The 23,155-nt window shown below is 35.0% G+C and overlaps 1 protein-coding gene across 2 annotated transcripts in view; it reads left to right on the forward strand.

Moving 5' to 3' along the window:
* The window catches only part of LOC145669204 (uncharacterized), a 295,922-nt gene that overhangs the window by 245,243 nt on the left and 27,524 nt on the right, over window positions 1-23,155 (forward strand). For both annotated transcript variants that reach the window (XM_081737532.1, XM_081737533.1), the window contains one exon: window positions 16,384-16,530. In XM_081737532.1, coding sequence (XP_081593658.1) covers window positions 16,386-16,530 — 145 coding nt within the window. In that variant the 5' untranslated portion in view covers window positions 16,384-16,385. The remainder of the gene's footprint in view (window positions 1-16,383; window positions 16,531-23,155) is intronic.

A 23,155-nucleotide genomic window follows, 5' to 3' on the forward strand; every position in this document is an offset into this window, starting at 1 on the left:
GCAGTCCATACTTTCAAATTATCTTTGTTACAACAATCTTTCGTGTTTACTTTTTGTGTCAGTATACTTTATGAACCTCCTATACTCGCTGAGAATGTCATTGGTTCGTACATGGCGCATACGAGTGAAATTTCAGTTCGAACACAAGGAGTGCTGAGCCATATGTACTGCTCAAGTCTTAATTTACCGATCACAATTACTGTACAATTATAAAATTACAATTTTAATCAAATAACATACCAATGTACCAATAATAAAAATTTCTACTGATTTTACAATAATTAGTTATTTCAGAAATAAGATGGAAACGCAAGTAGAATTTCAAATGTTGCGCTAACGTCGTGTCAATAAATTTTAAGCGTTTTTAACTCGAAAATAAAAATTTACTTATGGATTGTTATTCTAGAGGCTTCATATCAGGGCCGTTCTGGGATACTAATGAGGGCGGTGGACATGTCTACTAAAAGGGCGCCTATACAAACGGGAATATATATATATATATATATATATATATATATATATATATATATATATATATATATATATATATATATATATAGAGAGAGAGAGAGAGAGAGAGAGAGAGAGAGAGAGACTTTGAAGGAAAGTGTGGATGCCTTTCTATATCAAAATCACCACCAAATTTGTTTTGGTTTGAATCGAAATCCATTTTACTAGAGAAAAACTTTTTAGTTCCTCTAATAACATTTCTGTCAAATAAGAAGAAGCTAAATGTATCAAGAACTTAATATAGCTCTATGGACTATGGACACAGACGGTTCAGTACCGCGTTTACAAAAGCTCTATATTGATTTCTATCCTTAGCCTACTGGACCCAGTTTCTCCTTTATATTTCAATCGCTGGGAGAACCATTTTAATATTGTCCTCCCATCTGCGCCTCGGTCTTCCTAATTTTCGTTTTCCTATTTGGATTTCCAGTTACAACTTTGAAAGCGTTTCTAATTTCTTCCATTCTGGCTACATAACCTGCCCATTTAAGCCTCGTAGACTTGATGACCCTAACAATGTTTTTGTAAACGGTATAAAATTGTGCAGTTACTCGTTATGAAGCTTCCGCCATTCCCCATTCCCGTTCCTCTTGAAGTTCGAATATTGGTTTAAGAATCTTGTTTTCAAATACTTTCAGTCTGCGATTTTCCCTCAGAGTCAGTGAACATGTTTCGCAACCACACAACACAACAAGCATGATTATCGTTTAATATTTTAAGCTACAAATTCCTCAACAGAATTCGCAACAACAAAAGATTTTTAACTGAATAATAACACGAAATCCCTGCTTTCAGTTGACATCAAATTTTTTAGTGATTATGGTTTTGGTCTGTTAGTAATGATCCTAGTATCCACTTTGTTTTAAAAAAAATATTATTTGGTATTTTAACGCATCCATAAAATGCAGTATTACAGTCCCGACAAACTTCAATTTATTTAGTTTTCTCTGCATTTACTTTTAAGCCCATATCTCTGCAAGCGTTAAGTAAGATTTCTGCATTACTTTCTATTGTTCTATCATCCCCTATTAAATTTACATGATAAGCATATGCCATAACCTGGTAAATACAATTCAGCTCTAGGACCTGGTTCCTGTCTGATTTTCCTTATAGTGTTCTCCAGAACAAAGTTAAATAATAATGGCGACAACGCATCTCCTTCTATCAGGCCATTCTCAACGTGAAAGCTCGAGAACAAGAATTTCTCTACTCGAACCTTACTTTGGGATTCATTTAGACACATCTTAATTAATCTACCTTTTTCGGTATTGCAAATCCTGTAAGCATGTTGTACAATGTTTCCCTCCTACCCTAGTCTAAAGTCAATAATTGATGTGCCAGAATATTCTCTTTCCATTTCTTTTTCAAGTATTAGTCGAATGGTAAATATCTGGTCGATAATTGATCGACTTTACCTACATCCGCTGGGATAATCTCCAATAATTTCATCTGCGTATGGAGTCAATCTTCTAATAGAATGTTTAAGAGTATTTATTGGATGTTGACAGAAGAGAAATGCCTCAATAATTATTAAGTCAGTTTTGTTGCTTTTCTTCTAAACTGGAACAATTATTGATTCTTTTCACTTTTGCGGTCATTCCTCCAGATAACGAGAATGAGTTTGTGTATTTTGCTCTACAATTTTTCCCCTCCAGCTAAAATTAAGTCAACTAAAATTTCGTCTACACCCGGAGATGTGTGTTTCTTTAATTTTTTAATAGCCATCTCTATTTCTGTCTGGTTAGGTTCTGGAATATACGGTTATGCTGTATGCATTTCACTTTCTCCACGCACATTAGTTTTTGGCTATGTGTTAAGCAAATCGTCAAAGAAATCTTTCCATCTATTTAAGATGCTATCCTGATCAGTGAGAACTGTGACTTTAGCTTTATTTAATATATAAGCACGAAATTGATAGCCTTTCTTAAGTCCGCTAATGCATTTATACATGTCCCGGATGTTTTTATTTTTACTATTATCTTTAGGTTAATTAATTTTAGCTTCCAAAAATCGCGTTTCTTTGTTCTAAAAGTTTTGGAGTTTTTCCGCCAGATGACAGTGAAATTTACGTAGTTATTTGGTAGCCAACGTTGTTTTCTTCTGTTTTCTCTTCTCTGCTACTTTAGTGCATTCCTGGTTGAACCATGCTTTGTTCTTACGTATTTCTGCGTGTCCCAATATTTCTTTTGCTGAAATCTTAATGTTATCTCTAATTTCAACCAAATATCCTGAACACTAGTGCACTCCGAACCGTCTAAAAACCGAGAATCTATTCGACACTTCAATCTGCCTCACCTCTCACCTGACTCTCCTCTAATTTCTTTAAATTAAACCGCTCCGTTTTCAGATATTGAATATATCCTTCATTCAACGATAGTCTCTCTTATTATCATAATCAACTCCTCTGACCGACCGAACATCAGTTGTGCTAGACTGTTTTCTTCTATCTACTAAAACGTGATCCATTTGATTATGTGTTTTTCCGTCTGGTGAGGTCCATGTATATTTATGAACGTCGCGATGTGGGAATTTTGTAATAATCACGATAAGGTTTCTGGATTTGCGAAGTTCACGAGTCTAACGCCGTTGTCACAATCTTCCTTATGGAGACATTTATTCCCTATAATCAGTTTGAAAATACCATCTCGTCCTACCTTCGCATTGAAACCACCTAACATAATTTTCATATGGTATTGCAGGAGATGATCAAGTACCCGTTCTATTCTTTCGTAAAATCTTTTTTTTTATTGTCATTCTTATTTTCTGTTGGGGTATGTACATACATTTAAAACAATAATATTACACCACCGACCCTTAAGAGAAGTAAAAGAAAATCTATCATTAACAAATTCAACCATGTAATTGCTGATATTACGTATTCGTTTGTGAACGAAAAGCCCTGATCCTAGTTGGTAATTTTTAATTTGTTTCCCGTAAATGAACGTAAAATTTCAAGACTTGACTCCACCATTTCCTTCTCATCTAACTTCCTGATATCCCACTAGGTCCATCTTCTATTTCTAAACTCATTCGGTACACATTTTAATGCGCCTGCCCTATAGAGACTTCTTATCTTCCATGTTCCAATCCTCATGTCGATTTTACTTTGCTGAGTTCGTGCCAAGTTATCAGTTCTGATCCGAGGATTCTGCGAACATATCTGAACAAGCCTTTTTCTACAGGATGAATTGTTAGCCCCACACCAAATCCCCAAGCTGAAGGATCATCCCCTTGTCTGTCCGCGATTGCTTATTCAGTATATTCGCAGCTAACCTCTATATCCCAGAGGCTTTCAACTCGATCCACAGCCTGAGGACGCGCCGTGCCGTGGTGACAGGAGGACCACATATTACGGAAATTAATATTGCTATATTATAGAGTTACAATAGATACTGATTATCCGAACACTGATTTAAAACACACAGGAACAATCAATATGCTCGGATATATGGACGCATATTAAGATTTTAAAAGCTTCGATGCCGTAAAAATCGTAAATTAGAGACTAGTGTTAGTGTAGTATTTCATGAATGCATCGTACGTTTGACTGTCCGAACTATTCGTGAGGTATCATTGTTCCGTTTTATAGCCACATAACTTTATAATATTAAGTGATTATACTCTTTACCTGTTCTCTGCCAATAGCAACTGTATGAATTTATAATACAAAACTGAAACACAGAAGAATATTTTTAATGTGATATTTCGCAGGGCATCTCATGTAAAGGGCGCCTTGTATTCTTCACAGCTTCACTGGTGCACAGGATAACTAAAACCACTTATCTATAATGTGATGTTTCGTAGGGCGCCTTATGTAGAAGGCGCACTGTACCTTTCACGGATTCTTTACCAATAGTAACTGTATGTATTTATTGTACAGGACTGTGGTATACAGAAGAGTAAATAAAATCGTTCATCTTTGATGTGGTTCGAAAGGGTGCAGTGCACCTTTCACGGGTTCTTTACCAATAAAACTGTAAGAATTTATTACTAAATCTTGTACCTTTATTTATATTGTGATGTTTCGGAGGGCACACCGGGACACGTCCCGGTGTCCCGGTGGGCCAGTACGGGCCTGCTTCATATGATATGTTCTTTGAACAAATATTTAAAATAGGGGAATGAATGCCTTAATGACAGGAAAAGGACCTATATTCATTTTGTAAGTTCTCTGTAAGAGCTGATTTAATAGGTATTATTAGATCTTTTAACAGCGGCGCTGTTTTGTCTATAACTTCGGTGGGTCTCATTCAGATTTGTCAGACATCATTTAACAAAACATCAATCAGGATTTTAATACAAACATGTAAGCCCAAGCAAACTTGAAGGAGGGCTCAGGTCTCCCCCAGAGTCGGCGCCCAAACCATTTAACAATTATCAACATAATTAAAAATGGCCGTTTTGAAAAAGGCCGAGCTTGGAATATATTAACAAGAGAACATTCATGGCTTTTTTTATTGTAGCTCTTCTTACTTTTAAGTAGTTTGTGGAAGTAGCTCAAAATCATCCAGCAGAATTGAGCATTGACAACTTTGTCACCATCAATTAATAGATATGTGTGTCATCATGTTAAACTTTAAAAAAAAAAATGTGATCTACAATAGGTGATTTCCCGGCGGGATCTCATGTGGTTCGGATTCCACGTTAATCAGTAGATCCCGTCTCATATCAGCTGAAAGGGACGTTAAACTCAAAATCAACTCAACTACAATAGGCGACAATTAAATACTAGATATTACACTAATTGCAGCTTACTTTAAGGAGTTTTTATTTTAAAATTGTAAAGAAAATATAAATTGCTTCCTAGATTATATTTTACATGTAATATTTATTGAGTACTATTGTTAAGAAACTGAAAAGCTCCCTCCTGGCTAAGCGGTTAGCATCAGGCACCTATCCACGGGGGGGCAAGAGGCCCCCCCCTAAATTTTGGCTGGCCCCTATAAAATTTCACGGTAGGCTTGCAAATGAACTTTAATATTGTGATGAAGTATAATATGATTGGGTTGGGCCCCCCTAAATTTTGGGGCTGGCTACGGGCCTGGTTAGCATCCGCGCCTTTGGCGTGGGAGACCCGGTTCTATTCCCGGCAGGAGCTCATGTGGTTCGGATTTCACGTTAAGCTGTACCGGTATATCTACGTCTCATATAGCCTCGCTGCTGAGAGAAACGCTAAACTAAAAATCTAATCAAGAAGCTAAAATTTAACTAACTGTTGCTATTTGAATCATACAAAAAAAAAAAAATGCAGTGAATTAAACATCGATCTACGTCATATACCAGTAATAACATTTATCTGTGTAAAATGCCAATTAGTTTTTACTTTGATTTCGATTTGGATTTTTAGCAGAAGACATGAATAAATTAATGGATCAAATATATGATTTCTACTGCATCAAATAGCTACAACTTATCATCAAAGTTTCATTTTTATTTTCGATAGCAATAGGTATACTAGTGTTTATTTTAATTTATTCATGTTTAAAGGAGCGAAATACCGAACTGAAGTCTGGATTGTTAGAGCTTGAAGAAAATTTTGGAATCTTAATTTAATGAAAAGACAATACAAGGTATGTTACGCGTTTCAGGAAAAGTGAAGTAACAATATAAGCATTTTTTTTTCGTTTCCAATTTGTATTTTCTCTTCCTAAAAAAAAAAAAATGTTTAGTAAATAAACCCTGAAGTAGTCTTAACATCCGTACGAAAACTCAGCTGGCTTTGGGTTAATGATCTTCTAATTAGTTAAACAAAGTTTGCAAAGGAAGTTGATTCGATGGTTTGTAGATTCACTTTCGTTGCCTTAAAAAACATCCCTAATTAAAGGGAACGCGGAAATAGTGTATGATTCATTCAGTAGCGGCGATTGTCCACGCAAAGGGAGGGAGAGAAACACTGAGATTAGTACGTATTTGGTATCAAGCAGGAGAATATCTAATGTTATCTCGAGGTCCACTTATTCATTTTCTGATTGAGAGGTTGCAACAGAATTCAATATATTAATTAGATCGGGAAGAAAGTTAGAACCTTACGGAATATAATCTATGCTTTATACAAGAGAAAGTCAAATATTATCTAGACTTTCGCCAAAACACACCCTCAAAGTTGTGATACTGCCTTCTTTGCACGTGTGTTTAGAGTTGTTATGACTCCGGTCGCGTGTACGAATTTTGATTATCCTGATTGCGTCATTCTTCTTCCGGCTATTACAGTGTAAATATGTCCACTCCGCTACCAGTTTGCACCAAGGAGGATCAGGATCAGCAGTAAGTACGCCAGAAATTTTTACTTGGGGGGATGTTCAAAATAAAAGTGGGTGCTCTCAGAATAGTGATATACATTTTTTGAACAAACTCAGAGAAAACAGTATATTTTGTTATGCAACTATTGCAATACTACTACTACTACTACTACTACTACTACTAATAATAATAATAATAATAATAATAATAACAACAATAATAATAATAATAATAATAATAATAATAATAATAATATCAGTTCTTTGCAGTGATAGGTTCAATAAAGGAAGTTCACACATTTGAGCATTTATTATTATTATTATTTAACTAAGTAATACAGTGAAACCTCTCAAAACGGACATCGAACCGATTTTGTCCGTAAATAAGAGGTGTCTCTAAAAGGAAGGGTTCTCTCTCATAACACCAAACCACACATATTTATGGCATGGAAGAATAAGAAAGTTTCTCCTCTTATGAAGGTATCCACTATTGAGAGGTGTCCGTTAAGAATCACAAACACACACAACGTTTGTTAACTATTACGAGAGAAAACTAAAAGATTATTATGATAGAAAAAAGAATAGACACAAAAGAGTTCTCAACCTCACCTTGAGAGCTTAAGCATCCACCAACCATCCATTGTGCTTTAGAAAGAATAAAAGCTGAAGTGAGAATAAAGCTGACTGTTTCACATGTGGCAGCAAGTATTGCAGCTTTCAGAAGAGTAATGAGTAATAAGTTTCCGCCTTTTTCCATTTGTTTTTATATTTTTCTTAGGAAACTGCGAATGCAAAACATAAATCACATGAAAAAGTCACTTTACCTCCCAAAAATGTAACTTTTAGTGACAAATTTGAAAAAATAAATAAATAACTTTTAGTGACCAACTTGAAAAAAAATAAATTTTAGTTTAAAAATTGACTCGCTATATTTGTAAACATAAACACCTGCTTCTTAAACGAAACCACGTGCTCTCTTAGTACAACTACTACAAGCAACCAGACGACATGCATTCTTGTTATCATCAGGTGATTGGAAAGGAACACTAGCGCCACCGCTGTTGAGGAAAGGATATAAAACACCATGTAAGGTCTTCATCGACATCAGTTTCGGCTTGTCATCCTTGCTCTCTTAGTTTGCCTGCAGCTCTGAGAGATCCTATCCTAACCGCAACCACTAGCTCGCCTGGAGCTCTGTGGGACTGGAGCACTGAGGATTCCTAAATCATTTCTACTTAGCGTGCCTGGAGCTCTGTGGGAAACCTTTCCTTGGCTACCCAAGCCCTGGGACACCTATTTACCCAAATTACATAAAGAGCTTTGTATTGACCATACTTATAGTGATCCTGTATAACAGGAATTTTATAATAAAGATTGCAGGAGAAAATCGAATTCCGTGTGCTAAATTGCTCTACCTACTTCCTACTTTATCAAGTAATTTTACAATATATAAAAAGTCATAGTGTGTGTGTGTGTGTCTGTATGTATTATGTGTGTGTGTGTGTGTGTGGAGACTTTTATTTGTAGCAAGTAATTTGAGATAATGATAGAACAATAAGAAACACGTACACATTGCTAAAACTTTACGATAGTAGCTAAAATTTCACATTCGCATATAGGACAAACGACTAATACAAATTGGAGAATCAAATAACAATAGCTGTGATAGCTGATGGAATAAATATCAAAAATTAAATACTATGTAAGTAAGCCAAAAATAAAGTTTCTATTTGTGCATATTTCTACTTTTTCTTCTTTTAAGAGTAAATTAATGATGGAATATCTAGTGATAAGTTCAAATGGTTAAGATCGAGATGGTGGCCGGATAGATAAGTACCTACCTGAGTGTAAAATTCTTCAAACTTGTTTCAATTTTTCACTTTTTAAACAATTTTACTTTTAGATATTGCTTTTAGTTTGATACAATCCAACTTACTTAGAACAATTTATATATGTCTAGTGCCACTACCTCTTATTATTTCTTGCAGCTTTTAGTGTTAGCAGTTTCATTTAGAACCAACTATTCGACCTCATTATCGGGCCATTTTAGTTACAGCTCATTCTGTAACTTTTAAATCAATTAAAATATCGAAATAATTTTAGTGATAAAGTCAACGTGGCTTTATAACTGTGACTATAACGATAAACACCCAAAAGGAGAATAGAATAGTCTATCACTGATGTTGCCAAGTCTCAACATCGGTGTCGGTGATATTTGGGTGAACACTGGAGAGTTGTTGATAAATCTGACAAAATGGTAACCAATATATCGAACTACGTACCACAGACTAAAATAGAATATTCTAGTCTGTGCTACGTACGCGCAGCGACCGAGCTTCGTTTCTGGCATCTATTACGGTACAATACTCAAAATTGCAGGTTTGATCGCTGTTTATAGGAGAGATTGTTGTGTCTACAATGATCATTGGTGATAAGCTAGTTTCCTTTCACTTTAATGTAATTACAGCAACTATTTTATCGACAATTTGCACGTACCGTTTGTTTTCTTTGGTATCAAGAAAATAACTATAATGTGTTCACTTAACTTTATCTCTGAACATATTCGTATATCCCAGTTCTAAAAAAAATACAATTTTTTGTTTACTACTTGAAATGCCCTTCTTCGCACGGGAAGAATATAGTTTATGAAAGAATATTTGAAAGGTATATTTGGACCCCCTTTTCTCCCTATTTCAATTTAAATGAAGTAGGAAGAACATAGATGTACTAAAGTTATAACTATGTCCTAAAATTCATTTCAGATGAATTCACCCAATTTATGCAAATAGTTAGGTAATCTTAATAGAATACAAAATCGAAATCAATAGAAATTGCCCTCCTCAGGGGCTCCTGAGATCCTCTTTTTGGCATACATCTTGAACTTGCTTCGCATCTCCTTAAGTTTAGATTATGCTTTTTAATTAAAATGGGTTAACAAAAACGCGGCTCGAGGAAGTGCTAGCTATCTTCAAAATTTTACTTCAAACAGTTTATCCGAAAAGGTCACATATAATCCCGTTTTTCATTTAAATATTTGTCGATTTTAGAGCACATTTTCCAAACTTGATACTAGACAAATGACTCGCAAGTTTGTTTTGTTGGGTGAAGCCACAAGTTTCATAACAAACTACACACAAACGTAAGAGATGTTACGAACTAAAAAATACATAGTTCGTTTTTGTTGCTTCCAATCTTCTATACAGTTTGAGATGGTTATTTTGATACGAATTTAAATAACTAGTAGCATAAAGAATACTATATGATTATATTTATTTCAGAGTTTGCAAACTTGTGTCTCAGACAATAATGTTTCTAATGCCAAACGACAACATCCAGATTACCACAATAGAAGGATAACGTTCTACTTTATATATCTGCTATGCGACCAAGTTTATGCACAGTCTTGGCATTTACAATATACAAAGGTTAGCTTTAAATGTGGAAAGAGCTTCACTTCACGGTGGAGTTATTATTATTAATTACATGTATGTGGGAAACAAATGTCGCTGCACTATAATAATATATATGTAACTAATCAGAGAGAGAGCATTTCTCTTCATCACGCTAACAACCTTTTCCATCTTCTGCACCATGGATATGCAGTGACGTTTTAGCACCTAATCCATTTACTTCAGTTTTTTTTTTTTTTTTTAATATGCCCTCGCAATTATTATAATTAAATTTCCGATTTACGCCCACTGAATTAAGGTGGGTGTCATTTAGTTACGTCTCTTACTAAAGATTTCTTTGTTATAAAATTTCCTTAGGGGCAAATGGCGTTCCTTATTACTTAGTTGAATAGAAATAGGGAAAAGGCTGATGATGGATCGCCAATGCAACTCATAGCATTTTGTTTGTTGACACTATCATCCGCTTCTCATAAGGATTAAGAATTCATTCAAAGAAAGTGAACTCGCGTCTAATCTTGAAATTGATTGGAATTTAGGGAAAGCCGTAGACATTTGTCTTACTTTCATTTCAGCTCCATTTTACGTCTCTCTTGTCTGAGAATTAATACTATTTATAAACACGTCAGAGGTCTAACAGCAGCTGAGTTTACTTCACAGAAGTATTAAAACAAATACGTTAAATTAACAGTACCATAAACCAGAATTCAAACAGTGAGGAAAAAGTTTTAGAAACAGTTTTTCCTGAATGCATTGTGTGAAATTGTAAAAATATCACATTTTGTATCATATTATATTCTGTTTTATTGGGTACTAATAAGTTGAATAAACTGTAAGAAGCTTGAATATTTATTGCCGCAAAAACGAAAGCTCCTATCCTATCCTATGTTAGACAACCTAGTTAGATTTTCTGTTACCCTTCTCCTTAAGATTCTGCTTACATTATTCTCTTCTTGTGCTACCCAAAAGTCTCTTAGAACTCCCTAGATAGCCCGGACTACGAATTAACTTGGAAATTATTTTAAAAATAAATTTAATTTTGAAGTACACAATCAACTTGACAAACTTGAATTTCAAATGACGATATAGTGCAAATCATTTTTCTCGATTGTTATTATACTGTTACTGCCTCCGGTGATGGAAATTTAGATTTGATTTTCGTTGGGAGCTTATGTAGCTAAGTGAAATCTGAAAAGAAAATTAATGAAATATTGGAAGACTTGAGGAAGAGCTGCGAGGAATGTGGAAATAAACGTTAGAAACATGAAAGCAACGGTGATTGGAACTAAAGTGATTATTCTCAAATATACAAGTGTGACGGGAGGAAAAAGATCAGGTAATTAGTTTGCGGTACCTGGATAGGACATTAGTGAAGACACAATGTACGAATATGAAATAGTGTACGACTATAACATAAAATTAAACACACACAAAAAAATATCTAATGAAATTGGATCAAAAGCAGAACCCTTTTACCGTGAGAGGTGTTCAAAAGTCAGCAAAGGTGCTGATATAATGCTGAATATCTCGTGAACGGGGAAAGATCAAGGGTGCTGCACAGGTCAAAAGTTTGCACAGAAAGCTGACCCTGACAAACGTGATGGTAGCGGAGTGTCGTCGCCTTACATGCATTCCTACAGTAAGATATAGAATTCACACACATATTTCTCATCTATAAGGACCCCCATTGCGCAGGGTATCGGGTTATTTCCTAAAGTACGTTTTCCTCAAGTCCAGAAAATGTGGGACATTTCCTCAAGTGCCTTATCTTGATATAGATCATGAACTAGAAATCGAAGACAGAGATACAAATCTTGGCCAACAGCCAGAATAGGGGGATATGATTTCTATACGTGATAAAATAAATACAATATTGCAACTGGTTAGAAAAAATTTTACTATTAAATTTTAAGAATGAAGGTCTTTTATATCAAAGGACATCTGAATATTCCTCAACTATATAGACTACACAAGCTTTCAATTTAGAATTCAATCGTAGCAGGGGGTGCGGTGGCTCAGTGACAGAGCGTTCACCTCCGGTGCTTGGGGTCCCTGGTTCGATCCCAGCTCGCGCCGTGTGAACTTTGTGGTGGACAAACGCCGTGCTCGTGGGTTTGCTCGGGGTTCTCCCGTTTCCTCCCACTTTCTTCATTCCTCTCATCATCACCGTTTCCTTTAGCCTATCCGGCATAAACGTGTGACGTAAAACTTAAAGATTTCATTTTCATTTTTCAATCATAGCAGTTTTCACGTTTTCAGTATCCCATTTTTGAATTACGAAGGCTATGAGTATTTAAACAATATCACCTGCATCTGAACCATTCAAAACAAAAGGTTTCTTTAAATACTCAATAAATAATTACAGGCGATATTGTGTAAAATAAATTGTCCTATACGCACGATTGCCTCAGTAAATCATATTACTTTCTTGGATTGTGTCTAATATAATTCGAAACAGGTGTATTGAAGAAAACTATAGTAAATTCTCCAGTATTGAAAACAAAACAATATGATAATACACAGTGGTCGAAGTGAGACAGTATACGGTGGTATGCCATACCGTCTCTGGTTTTTCAGTATTGAGGACATACCGTCTCTGTTTTTTCAGTAATGAGGACATACCATCTCTGTTTTTTCAATGATCAAGACAATATTTAAATAACAGATATATTGAGTCAAAATCATAATAAAACATACCGCCTCTGCTTTTTTTTTTTCCACTTCGAACAGTGGTAATACAGATCTCGATAAAACTGAGTCACACTATTACTTTTAAAAACATTTATCATTGTTTTGACCAAATAATGTACATGTATCACAAGATCTTTTGGTCTAGTTGACGGAATGAGATACAGGATAGATTTTCTGTTAAAAAAAAAAAAAAAAAAACTAGGATTGCTACCCATAAATTATTTATTATTATTCAATAATAATGTTATGACCTCATAAATTTATCGTGTTAGGCTTAGCACCTAAATATACCATATCAAAACTCTTACTATTCTATTTCTTAGTGCTTCCCATGTTCTAGATCAGTGCTATTTAACCGGGGGTACGCGAAGATATTTCTGGGGGTACGTAATGCTGCTTCTGTTGGTCTGCTGGAAATGTCCGTTGACAGTTCAGTGCAAATGAAATTCGATAACTTGTCAATTTGTGACTTTTGTATTTATGCTCGAAAAGAGTAAAATGAAATTAGTGACAATGCTATTTCACAACTTCTTCCATTCCATCAACATATTTGTGTGAACAGTGTTTCTCTGCATTAACATAAATGAAAACGAAACACAGAAATTCCTTGAATCCAAAATCAGCTTTGATTCTCGCACTCTCGAAGATTCGACCAAGAATAGAGTAGTTGGCGTTCTGGAAACAAGCTCAGTTATCTCTGAGTGCAAGGTCTAAAGTTACTTTTAGTTTTTGCATTTTTAACATTGTCTTCAGTGTACAAATTATCAGGGAGGATGAGGCGAAAATCCTCCTCAGTAGAACTGGATGTCCCCCATATATTTTGAAATTTCTCATATTAATTTTTCCGAATGTGTACTTATCCCCCTGTAAATAGTTTTTTGATTGGCCCACAGATTGTCATTTTGTTGAGTCTCTCTTTGTCCCTTTTTAATTAACAAAACGTGTATTACGTTTAATATGTTCATTTCGATTTAATTTCTTTTAAACAGCTTCAATACACAATTAAATGGCAAATTGTGTTTAGGGGTACAAAAAAAAAAAAAAAAAGGTTGAATAGCACTGTTTTGGATCACTAAGTTCTATAAAGCATAATAATGCCTTTTGCGTACTTTAGATTTGTTTAAAAATGTAGAATAACATCAATTCTACGTCGGATGGCTTTTAAAAGAAAACCGTTAATTTCATTAGAATTTGTCGTGTTTTCAAATGATGAAAATAAATTTAAATAAATGAATAGGTATTATGGAACTTTTGGGGTACGACACAACTGTAAGTTCCCGACAGTTACAGCTTCAAATCACTGAAGACATAAGCGATTTTAATAATAGAAACAATGTTTCTTCTGAGTGCAAGGTTTTAAGCGCTCAAGGAAACTTATTTACTTTCAGTTTCAGATACAACCGGAAAGTCTTTTCACTCTGAAAGATTAACAAGTAAAAGAAAATTTGGGAAAAAGCCGGCCAGGAAGGTATCATCGTGTTAAGAATGAGAAAATTAGCCCGCCTAATCAGGATACACAGACTTGAAATTTGAATCCAAGATCTCACGATTGAAAAGAGCAGCGCAAACTGTTTACCTCACACTCTTTTAACTTGGTCTTATACAGAACTACTAGTAAGCTTACGTGTCAATAGAAAGTTTGACCAATGAACTAAAGTTTGAATTAAAATAGATCATTTCCTTCAAAAGTGATAATAATATATAATTTATTCAACAAATATTGGAGGAACATGGTTCCAACAGTGTCAATAGAAACTCGGCAATTGATTAGTGTAACTTCTCATTGTCCGTGTGACTTGTTCCATATCACAATACTTTACCCAGGACTTTTAGATTTTAAGGGATTTAAAGAATAAATCCGTGTAGTGATTCTATCTTGAGAACAGTTCAATTTGTTTCTAAAGAACAGTTCAATGAATTCATTGTAAAACTGCTCACTCTGCAGATATACCTTACGTTCATTTTCAGTTGGATTAATATAAAACAGGTAACATTATATGCAATTTTGTTCGATAAAGTATGATTTTATTTGACACCCTGCAACCCTAGTTATCAGCAACAGCTCAAATAGCCAGCAGCGAAGTATCACCCCTCTTCTTTCTTGTATTAGTTAAGAATTTCAGCAGTTGTGCTCCTTCTTTTGGTTAATGATCATCAGATTAAGAAGAAAGATAAGCACTTGAGGAAATGACACCTTTCTGGAAAGTTGGGGAAATAGACAGTTGAGGAAATAACCCTATTTCATTGCGCAGCGACCGCTCCGCTACTACCTCATTGTAAATTGTCATTTCAAGTGTTAACAATTTATTTCTGTCAGTAGCTTGCGCCTCTTTTCTTCTCTTCATGTCCCCCCGCTCCAGGTTGGACACTATTGTGTATATATAAATGTTCTCTTTCCTATAAAAAATTTCTGTATCAATGATTAAAGATTATTTAGTGGTATTGGGATCTCAAAATAAACTCGAGTGTTGTAGTTTTCCTTATACCCATTTGTTATTAATGCTAAAGAATGCTTAAATCATTTCTCAAAGTAGAATAGAACGAAAAACTCTTTATGCAAAGGCACTCAAATACTAATTAACACAGGTGAAAATGAGAATGAACGACGGTATGTTTTTCTTTCATTTTCTCCTTATTTAGTTCCTCTACGTAAAACTGTTCCATTATCTTAGAACACAAAGGTTATGTCATCACAACTGCTAAACGGAAGAAAGAGTCCGCATTCACACACACACACACACCGCATACACAGAGATATGTATATGTTTCAAGACAATTCCTCATTTCCTAAGCTGATTGACCATGGCTTTAATTATTAGTTATCAATATATATGTTCCTAGGAAAATAATGATGTTGGGAATTTTATTTAGACTTGTAATGCATTGAAGCACACGTCTAATCATCGAGGTAAACTAAAGGGGAGCTACATCGATTTGTGATAGGAATGCTAGTTCTACTGCAACGGGAAAAAAAAAAACTTATCCACTGTACACCCATGTCCAAAATTATTGTCGCATGTCTATAAATATGTTGTTGTATGAATATAATTTGACAACGAATTCGCTCAATATTTCTTATAATGTTAGTATGTGTATAATCGGCAAAGATATGTATGTGGGAAATTTCATGTCAAAAGAGCAGTAAATAAGAACAATAAAACGAAAATAAAACTTTCTTGTCCATTTAGCAACATTTCTTACTCATTCTAATTTTCGTATTTATAGTTCTTTTCCTATGAAATTTAAAAGAAATAAACATTTCCCGATTATACACATAGTATCAGTATTAAAAGTACCCTGCAAAATCATTATCAAATTATATTCTTACAAAAAGACAATTATAGATATGCGACAATCATTTTGGACATGACCGTACATATTAAAATAGATTTCATCTTTCTTTTACTTTATTTTTCTTTTCTTTTTCTTTTTTTCTTTTTCTTAAAGGAAAAACAAGAATTTTTATGAACCCTTTATTATTCCAGTATAAAAGTTAACAGAAAACTCTAATATATTTTTTTCATTTTTATTTTCAGATATGGTAACACTGTCTACGTCAAGCCGACAGCTTCTAGCCGTGTCATTAGTGCTAGTAACCCTTTCGTCTCTCCTCGTCGCTTCATCTGCCCAACAGTTCTACCCCAACGGAAGATACGGAAAAAGGGACGAACATGAAATAGAAGGTAAGTGAACAAAACGGAAACACATTACGGATGTTCGAAAAAAAACTACAGGATACATGCGCGATCTCAAATACAGGATGTTTCAAAATGAATATCTAAGTTTTTAAGGCTTTGTACTTTTTATTACAATTAACTTAGAATTACAAATGATAAATCAAATGAATGAGCAACTCAGTTTTGTACGCACGCATGCGCATGCACTGTTTCCTCTGTCTGCCGTTAGAAAGCGCGCTAGTAGCAAAGATGGCGATTAGTTGCTGCATGACGATGAAGATTTTCTGGATGATGTCTTTAGTGTCGTCTTTAGTGATGAATCGACAATTCACCTAAATGACGATGTGAACACTCATAATGTTCGCAGTTGGGAGTAAGCAAATCCGCACGAGATGGTACAGTTGCAATAATACTCCCTCCCCCCTAAATTGAATGTGTTTTGTGTCATATCCCGGCGGAAACTTTATTGGCCTCCACGTTCACCAGATCTAACGTTATGCAATTTTTACCTTTGGGGACTCATAAAGGATAATGTGTATGTGCCTCCGCTACCAGCTGACCTACCCGACTTAAGGAAGAGGATTGAAGCAGTTGTTGCAATAATTACTCCCAACACTCTGATCAAGGTTTGGGAAGAATTCGTATATCGACTCGATGTGTGCCGTGTGACGAATGGTGCTCACATTAAAAACTTGTAGCAAAAACTATTTGAGTTGCTCTTTCATTTCATGTATTATTTATAATTGTAGGTTTAATGTAATAAATACTACAAAACCTTAAAACCAGGGTTTGCCCAAGTGGACCCAGCCCGAAAAAACCCGCAGGTTTTTTTTGGGTTGGACCCACCTGAAAAAAACCCACTTTAAAATCCACCAGGGTTTTTGAGCTTTTTGCTAGTATATTATCGGTACAACTAAGGTGATCACATTGAAGGTGATTTTTGTCAGATTTTGGACTTCCCTTGGGCGAATTAGATGCTTTCATGTTAGAGTATACAACAACATTCAATGTTAAAAAACTACATAAAGTTCTGAATGAACTGAATGAATAAAAAAGCTTACCTCAGCTTGGGATAATTATAGAACAAATTAATGTATGGATTGTGTTTATAGCCTATTTGAAGTAAAATATGCAATTTTATATTTTAGAAAATACTTTCCGTGAATAGTGTGCTCGGCGACGCCGTGGGACGTTATCCCTCATACATTTGACGAGTTTAAGGCTATAGGTGCCTGTACCACCAGTAAATATGTAAATACGTTAGTATTCTTTCATACATTTGATGGTAACACAAGTATTCTTCAGTAAAATTTCATTTTCCAACAACAGTAATTTAGTTTAGTCATTAGTTACTACTCTTCAAATAAGCATTCTGTAGAATCAACACCAACAATAGCGTAAAAATTCTTGTTAAATTTAAGAAGTTTAATGCTCGGAGTTTCGAAGACTATGTAACGCTACTATTTCAAGTGCTCAATTCAAACTTCCGTACTAGTGGAAGTGTCGATGTACATTAAAGAAAGCTGCATTTTCGGGGAAGACCCGTCATGAAAGAAGTGCTCGGGAAATTTCCCGCAATTGAAAGCACAAAGTATCAGAAGTGAATACTTCAACAATAAAACTATTATTTTAAGCCGGAAGATATTTAATTTAATTTAAGACATTTTGAAACGTTTGCCTTATAAAATATGAATTATCTCTTTGTTAATTGTTTTAAATTGATTTTCGGGAAAGAACCGTCTTGCTAGTGCTAGGGAAATTCCTATAATTGAACGCGCAAAGTATCCGAAGAGAACTTCAACAATAAAACCATTTATTTTATGCTGGAAAATATTTTCCATATAAGATATTTTAAAACATTTATTTTATAATACATGAATTATATCTTTGTTTTAAATTAATATATTTGGTAACTATTTGACAAACGTTATTGAGGCTCTGGAATGATTCAATCTACATTTGTTCGTTTGTCTGCCTGTACCACACATATATTACAGGCTACAACTTTCGGTCTTTTAGTTTACATTTTCAGGGTACAAGCATGAGACACACTAAATTCCTTGTATAGATTTTGGCGGCATACAACGTAAAATTTCGAGATGGCAGCATTTTTTTTAAAAAAAAATAGCGGGTATCCACGCTACAAAGAGCAATTTTCGGTCTTTTAAATACAAATTTTCAGAGTAGAAGCACGGGACACTCAAAATTGGCTGTATATGTGTTTTCGCGGCGATCCAACATAAATTTCAAAATGGCGGCCATTTTTCAACTAGCGTGTATCCACGCTACAGAGTGCAGTTTTCGGACATTTAAGTTGAAGTTTTGAAGGTATAAGCAAGAGACGTTCTAAATTTGCTGTATTGATTGTCTTGGCGATCCAATGTAAAATTTCAAAATGGCGGCCATTTTTTCAAAACAGTAGTGAACAGAAAATTGGTGCAAGTTGCGACAATGACACTCTTGAAATATAAATCACATTTTAACACTTTTACCACGAAGATATTGAAATATTTCGAAAAAAAGCAAATTAAACCCGAAAAACCCAATAAAATTTGAAAACACCCGGAAAACCCATATGGGCCCAGGTAGGTTGTTTTTTAAAAAAATACCCGTTTTTTTTAAACCCTGATTAAAACCAAGATATTCATTTTGAAACACCCTGTACAGTATATCAGTGCCCTACCCTCAGCCTTATACATGCTGTTGCCCACGAAAAATTTTCATCGTCTCGTCTCATCTCGAAAATATGACAAATAAATTTTCAAATTTGAGACGAGATGAGAAATTTCTGGAGACTCGTACGCAAAACTAGTTCACCCAAGTCTTAAATCACGAACTTTGTTTTAGTGTTACTTGATTCATAGTTTAACAACTATAAATTGGTAAAAAGGATTGTACAAACACAATGAAGATAACTTAACAACATTTTTAAAGATACACAAATTATTATATAATATCCTTCAGTGATAAATATATGGTTTGAATGTTGTGGATGCAAAAGGATTCTGGTTGGTTCTAGATGAAATTAAGAAAATCAGGGCATAAAGTTTGTTGTACATACATTTACAAAACTAGAGGAGAGGGGGGGGGACTTTATTTCTTGTCTCGTCTCATGGGCAGCACTATTTATATACACTATTAACAATGTAAAATCTCTTTCACTAATTTTACTACTGTTGTATAATACTAGTGAATACACTGTACTCTTAACAATTTTTGTTGTATTACAGGAAACTTTAACACAAAATGGAATAAACTATACCTCCAGGATCACTTAACATTACAGTGTTTGTATTCACTTACATATCAAGATGCATTACTTGATTTGTTAAGCGAGAACGAACTGTATTAATCTTACTAATTAAATCTGAAGCTAATGCTATATAGTGTTATGTTTATGTTCATGACGTGATAAAGTCTTAAAGATCATATCAAATATATGTCATTAAGTAAGTAATATGTTTTTTTCAAAATCTCAGATACATAGATTATGCCATGGGCGGCGAACCTTTTCAGGTTTTACTACTACTTTTCATTTTATAAATCACTGTCGGTCTACTCATCTCTCATTTCAAAATATATTAGTAGTGTACAATTAGAATGAGCCCATGAGCCTTAAACACCTTTAGATGGCAGAAATTAACAATTGCTTATTAATTACAATATTCTAGAGCCAAAAATGGCTAATACTAGGAAGAAACGTTTCCTCATAATCCTACAGTAAGATCAGCAGTACATACATAAATAGCGAAAAACGTTTTCTAAATATGAATTTTAGCATCCTAAAGTAGGTTCAATTTGGACTGTGATGTCTCTATTATAACCAGCAGTGACACAAATATATCATTTCCGGCTTCAATATTTGATCACTATAGAGGAAGAAAAGAAATAATAGAGAAAAACAGCGAAAAACTTCTCGTGTGGATTCAGGACTCTTAGAACTAACGTCGTACCCGCCCTTATCAGTCTATTGAAACTGGAAATATTAGACATCTAGTGCTACTTCCCGTTCTGATATTGATCCCGATAGAGCAACAACGATAATAGATGGCGACAAACAGTTTCTTTTATATGAATTTAGTGACCTAAGAATATGTTCAATCTCGGCCTTAAGCTCTATACTGAATATGTAAGTTGTAGAAATTTGTCGCTTCCAGTTTTAGTGTTAGATTTCATACAACAGAACAGGGACGGATCCAGGGGGCGATCGAGCAATCCCCCCAGAAGAGGAAACTTTTTTATTTTATATATAAATAAAACCCACCCCAGAATTTGGAGCTCTTAAAAGTAGCTCTAAAAGCAGTATTACAACCCCCCCCCAGAAGTCTGTCCTGGATCCGCCCCTGCAACAGAAACGGTAAAGGATAGTGATAAATTGTTATTATATATATCCCATGGTACAATTTGTACCATACGGGGTGTTTCATGGTACATTGCGTTATAACTCTCCTATTTGAGCTTTTTCGTCCGGTTTTATTTTTCTCAAGTCCACAGGCATTGCAGAAGACATTACGGATGGTTTCACACCTTCCTGTGTCGAGACATAGGAGGTGATGACGTCATAAGTCTAAAATTTATATTTTCGTGTAATACTTTTTTTTGGGGGGTTATGTAATGTATTTTTGGCGGGCTTATTTTTGCACGTAGAAGATTGAAATTTTGCACAAACATGCAGTCCACCGAGTAGTATTTGCCAGATTTTTTTTCAGATTTCTGCGTTAAAACAGGGGGGGATCCAGAGGGTCAAAAAGTTGAAAAAAGGGATATTTTTACCCCAAAATCCCGTTTTTCCTCATTTTCCCGTCTTAGATACATGATGGAGACAAGTGAATGGTACCGCCTAAAAGGCAGTTCTATTCTGAAGAGAATGATGTGCGACACATAGCCCTAGGGTAATTAGGGAAGCGTCAGGGAATTTTTATCAAAATATACTTCTGTATAGGCGAATTTTGGACATTTTCGGTACTATTTTTGTGTTGGCTTATTTTTGCACCTAGAAGATTGAAATTGTGCACATTCAGTCCACCGAGTAGTATTTACCAGATTTTTTTTAGATTTCTGCGTTAAAACAGGGGGGTACAGAGGGGCTAAACGTTGAAAAAGGGAAATTTTTACCAAAAAATCCCTCTCACGGGATTTTCCCGCCTTAGATACATAATGGGGAAAAGTGAATGGTACCGCCTGAAAGGCAGTTCTATTCTGAAGAGAATGATGGGCGAAACACGACCCTACGGTAATTAAGGATGTCTCAGGGAGTGTTTAAAAATTTCCCTCTGAATACGGGAATATGGGACATTGTCGGTATTTTTTTTTTGGCGGGCTTACTTTTGCACCTGGAAAATTGGAATTGTGCATAAACATTCAGCCCACCGAGTAGTTTTTATCAGATTTTTTTCAGATCTCTGCGTTAAAACAGGGGAGTCCAGAGGGGCTAAAAATTGAAAAAAGGATATTTAGAACCAAAAAATCCCGTTTTTCCTCATTTTCCCGCCTTAGATACATGATGGGGACACGTTAGTCATACCGCCTGAAAGGCAGTTCTATTCTGAAGAGAGTGATGGGCGAAATATGACCCTAGGGTAATTAGGGATGTCTCAGGAAATTTCTTACCTGAGATCATGGTGTTTTACGGTAATTTGGGGCATGGTGGGAATTCCTAATAAAATTTCTCCCGCCCTTGGTATTCAAGATAGAAACTTGAAATTTGGCACACACATTCAGTATACCAAGTACTATTTATCACATTTTTTTAGATGTCTACGTTCACACAGGGTCGCTCCAGGGGGGGCCAAAGTGCGAGAAAAAATTTCCCTCGGAAATTTTCCCTTTGACATCATTTTTCCCGCTCCTGGTATATGGTATGAGCTTGCAAGTGGTATCATTTGAAAGCCAGCTCCATTCTGAAGAGAATGAGGTATGAACCATGATCCTAGGATAAATAGTGACGATGCAGTAGCTGTTTGACTGAAAGTCTAAAAAATAGCCAAAAAACCCCGGATCTCTTAAGGGGTATATATATATAGGTTGAGCATCCCAAAAGTAGGTTCCGGCTCCCACTTCACCCACCTAGTGAAACAGGAACTGATAATTCTGTCACTTCTGGTTAGAATATTGGTCCCGTATACTTTGTTACTCAATCATAGCTTCATAATATGAAACTAAACTCACTTATTTTTAATCAAATCATTATCTATAATTGTCAATCTACTGCTGGATGAAGATATCTTTCTCTTTCTTTCTCTAACGTTTCTCAGCAACCAACCATTTTGAACAAATTCCTTCCTATATTAGTCTGCAATGCTTCTTGATTTCATCACCACCTTAAATCTACTAGGTCGCTTTGTCGTGCCGTCCAATGATCATTTATTTGAGTATTAATCAAGCTCTGCATTGCTTTAACTTCAGAGGACGTCACGAGTAACGGTAAACTGACTTGACTAAGCATTGGCATGTTATCTATGGCTATAGTTGCTATTATTTTTGTAATAAGCGTTAAATTTAACTTTAGCAAAAAATTAATGTATAGATCCAGGTTGGAATTGATGAAACATTATGGCCGTGAATAAAATATTGATCTTATAATCTGACTCAAACACGGAAAGCAATATTATAGAATCATTTTAAAACAAGA

The sequence above is a fragment of the Thermobia domestica genome, chromosome 13 (genome assembly GCF_964235325.1).
Source record: "Thermobia domestica chromosome 13, izTheDome1.hap1.1, whole genome shotgun sequence".
In the NCBI taxonomy this organism is placed as follows: domain Eukaryota; kingdom Metazoa; phylum Arthropoda; class Insecta; order Zygentoma; family Lepismatidae; genus Thermobia; species Thermobia domestica.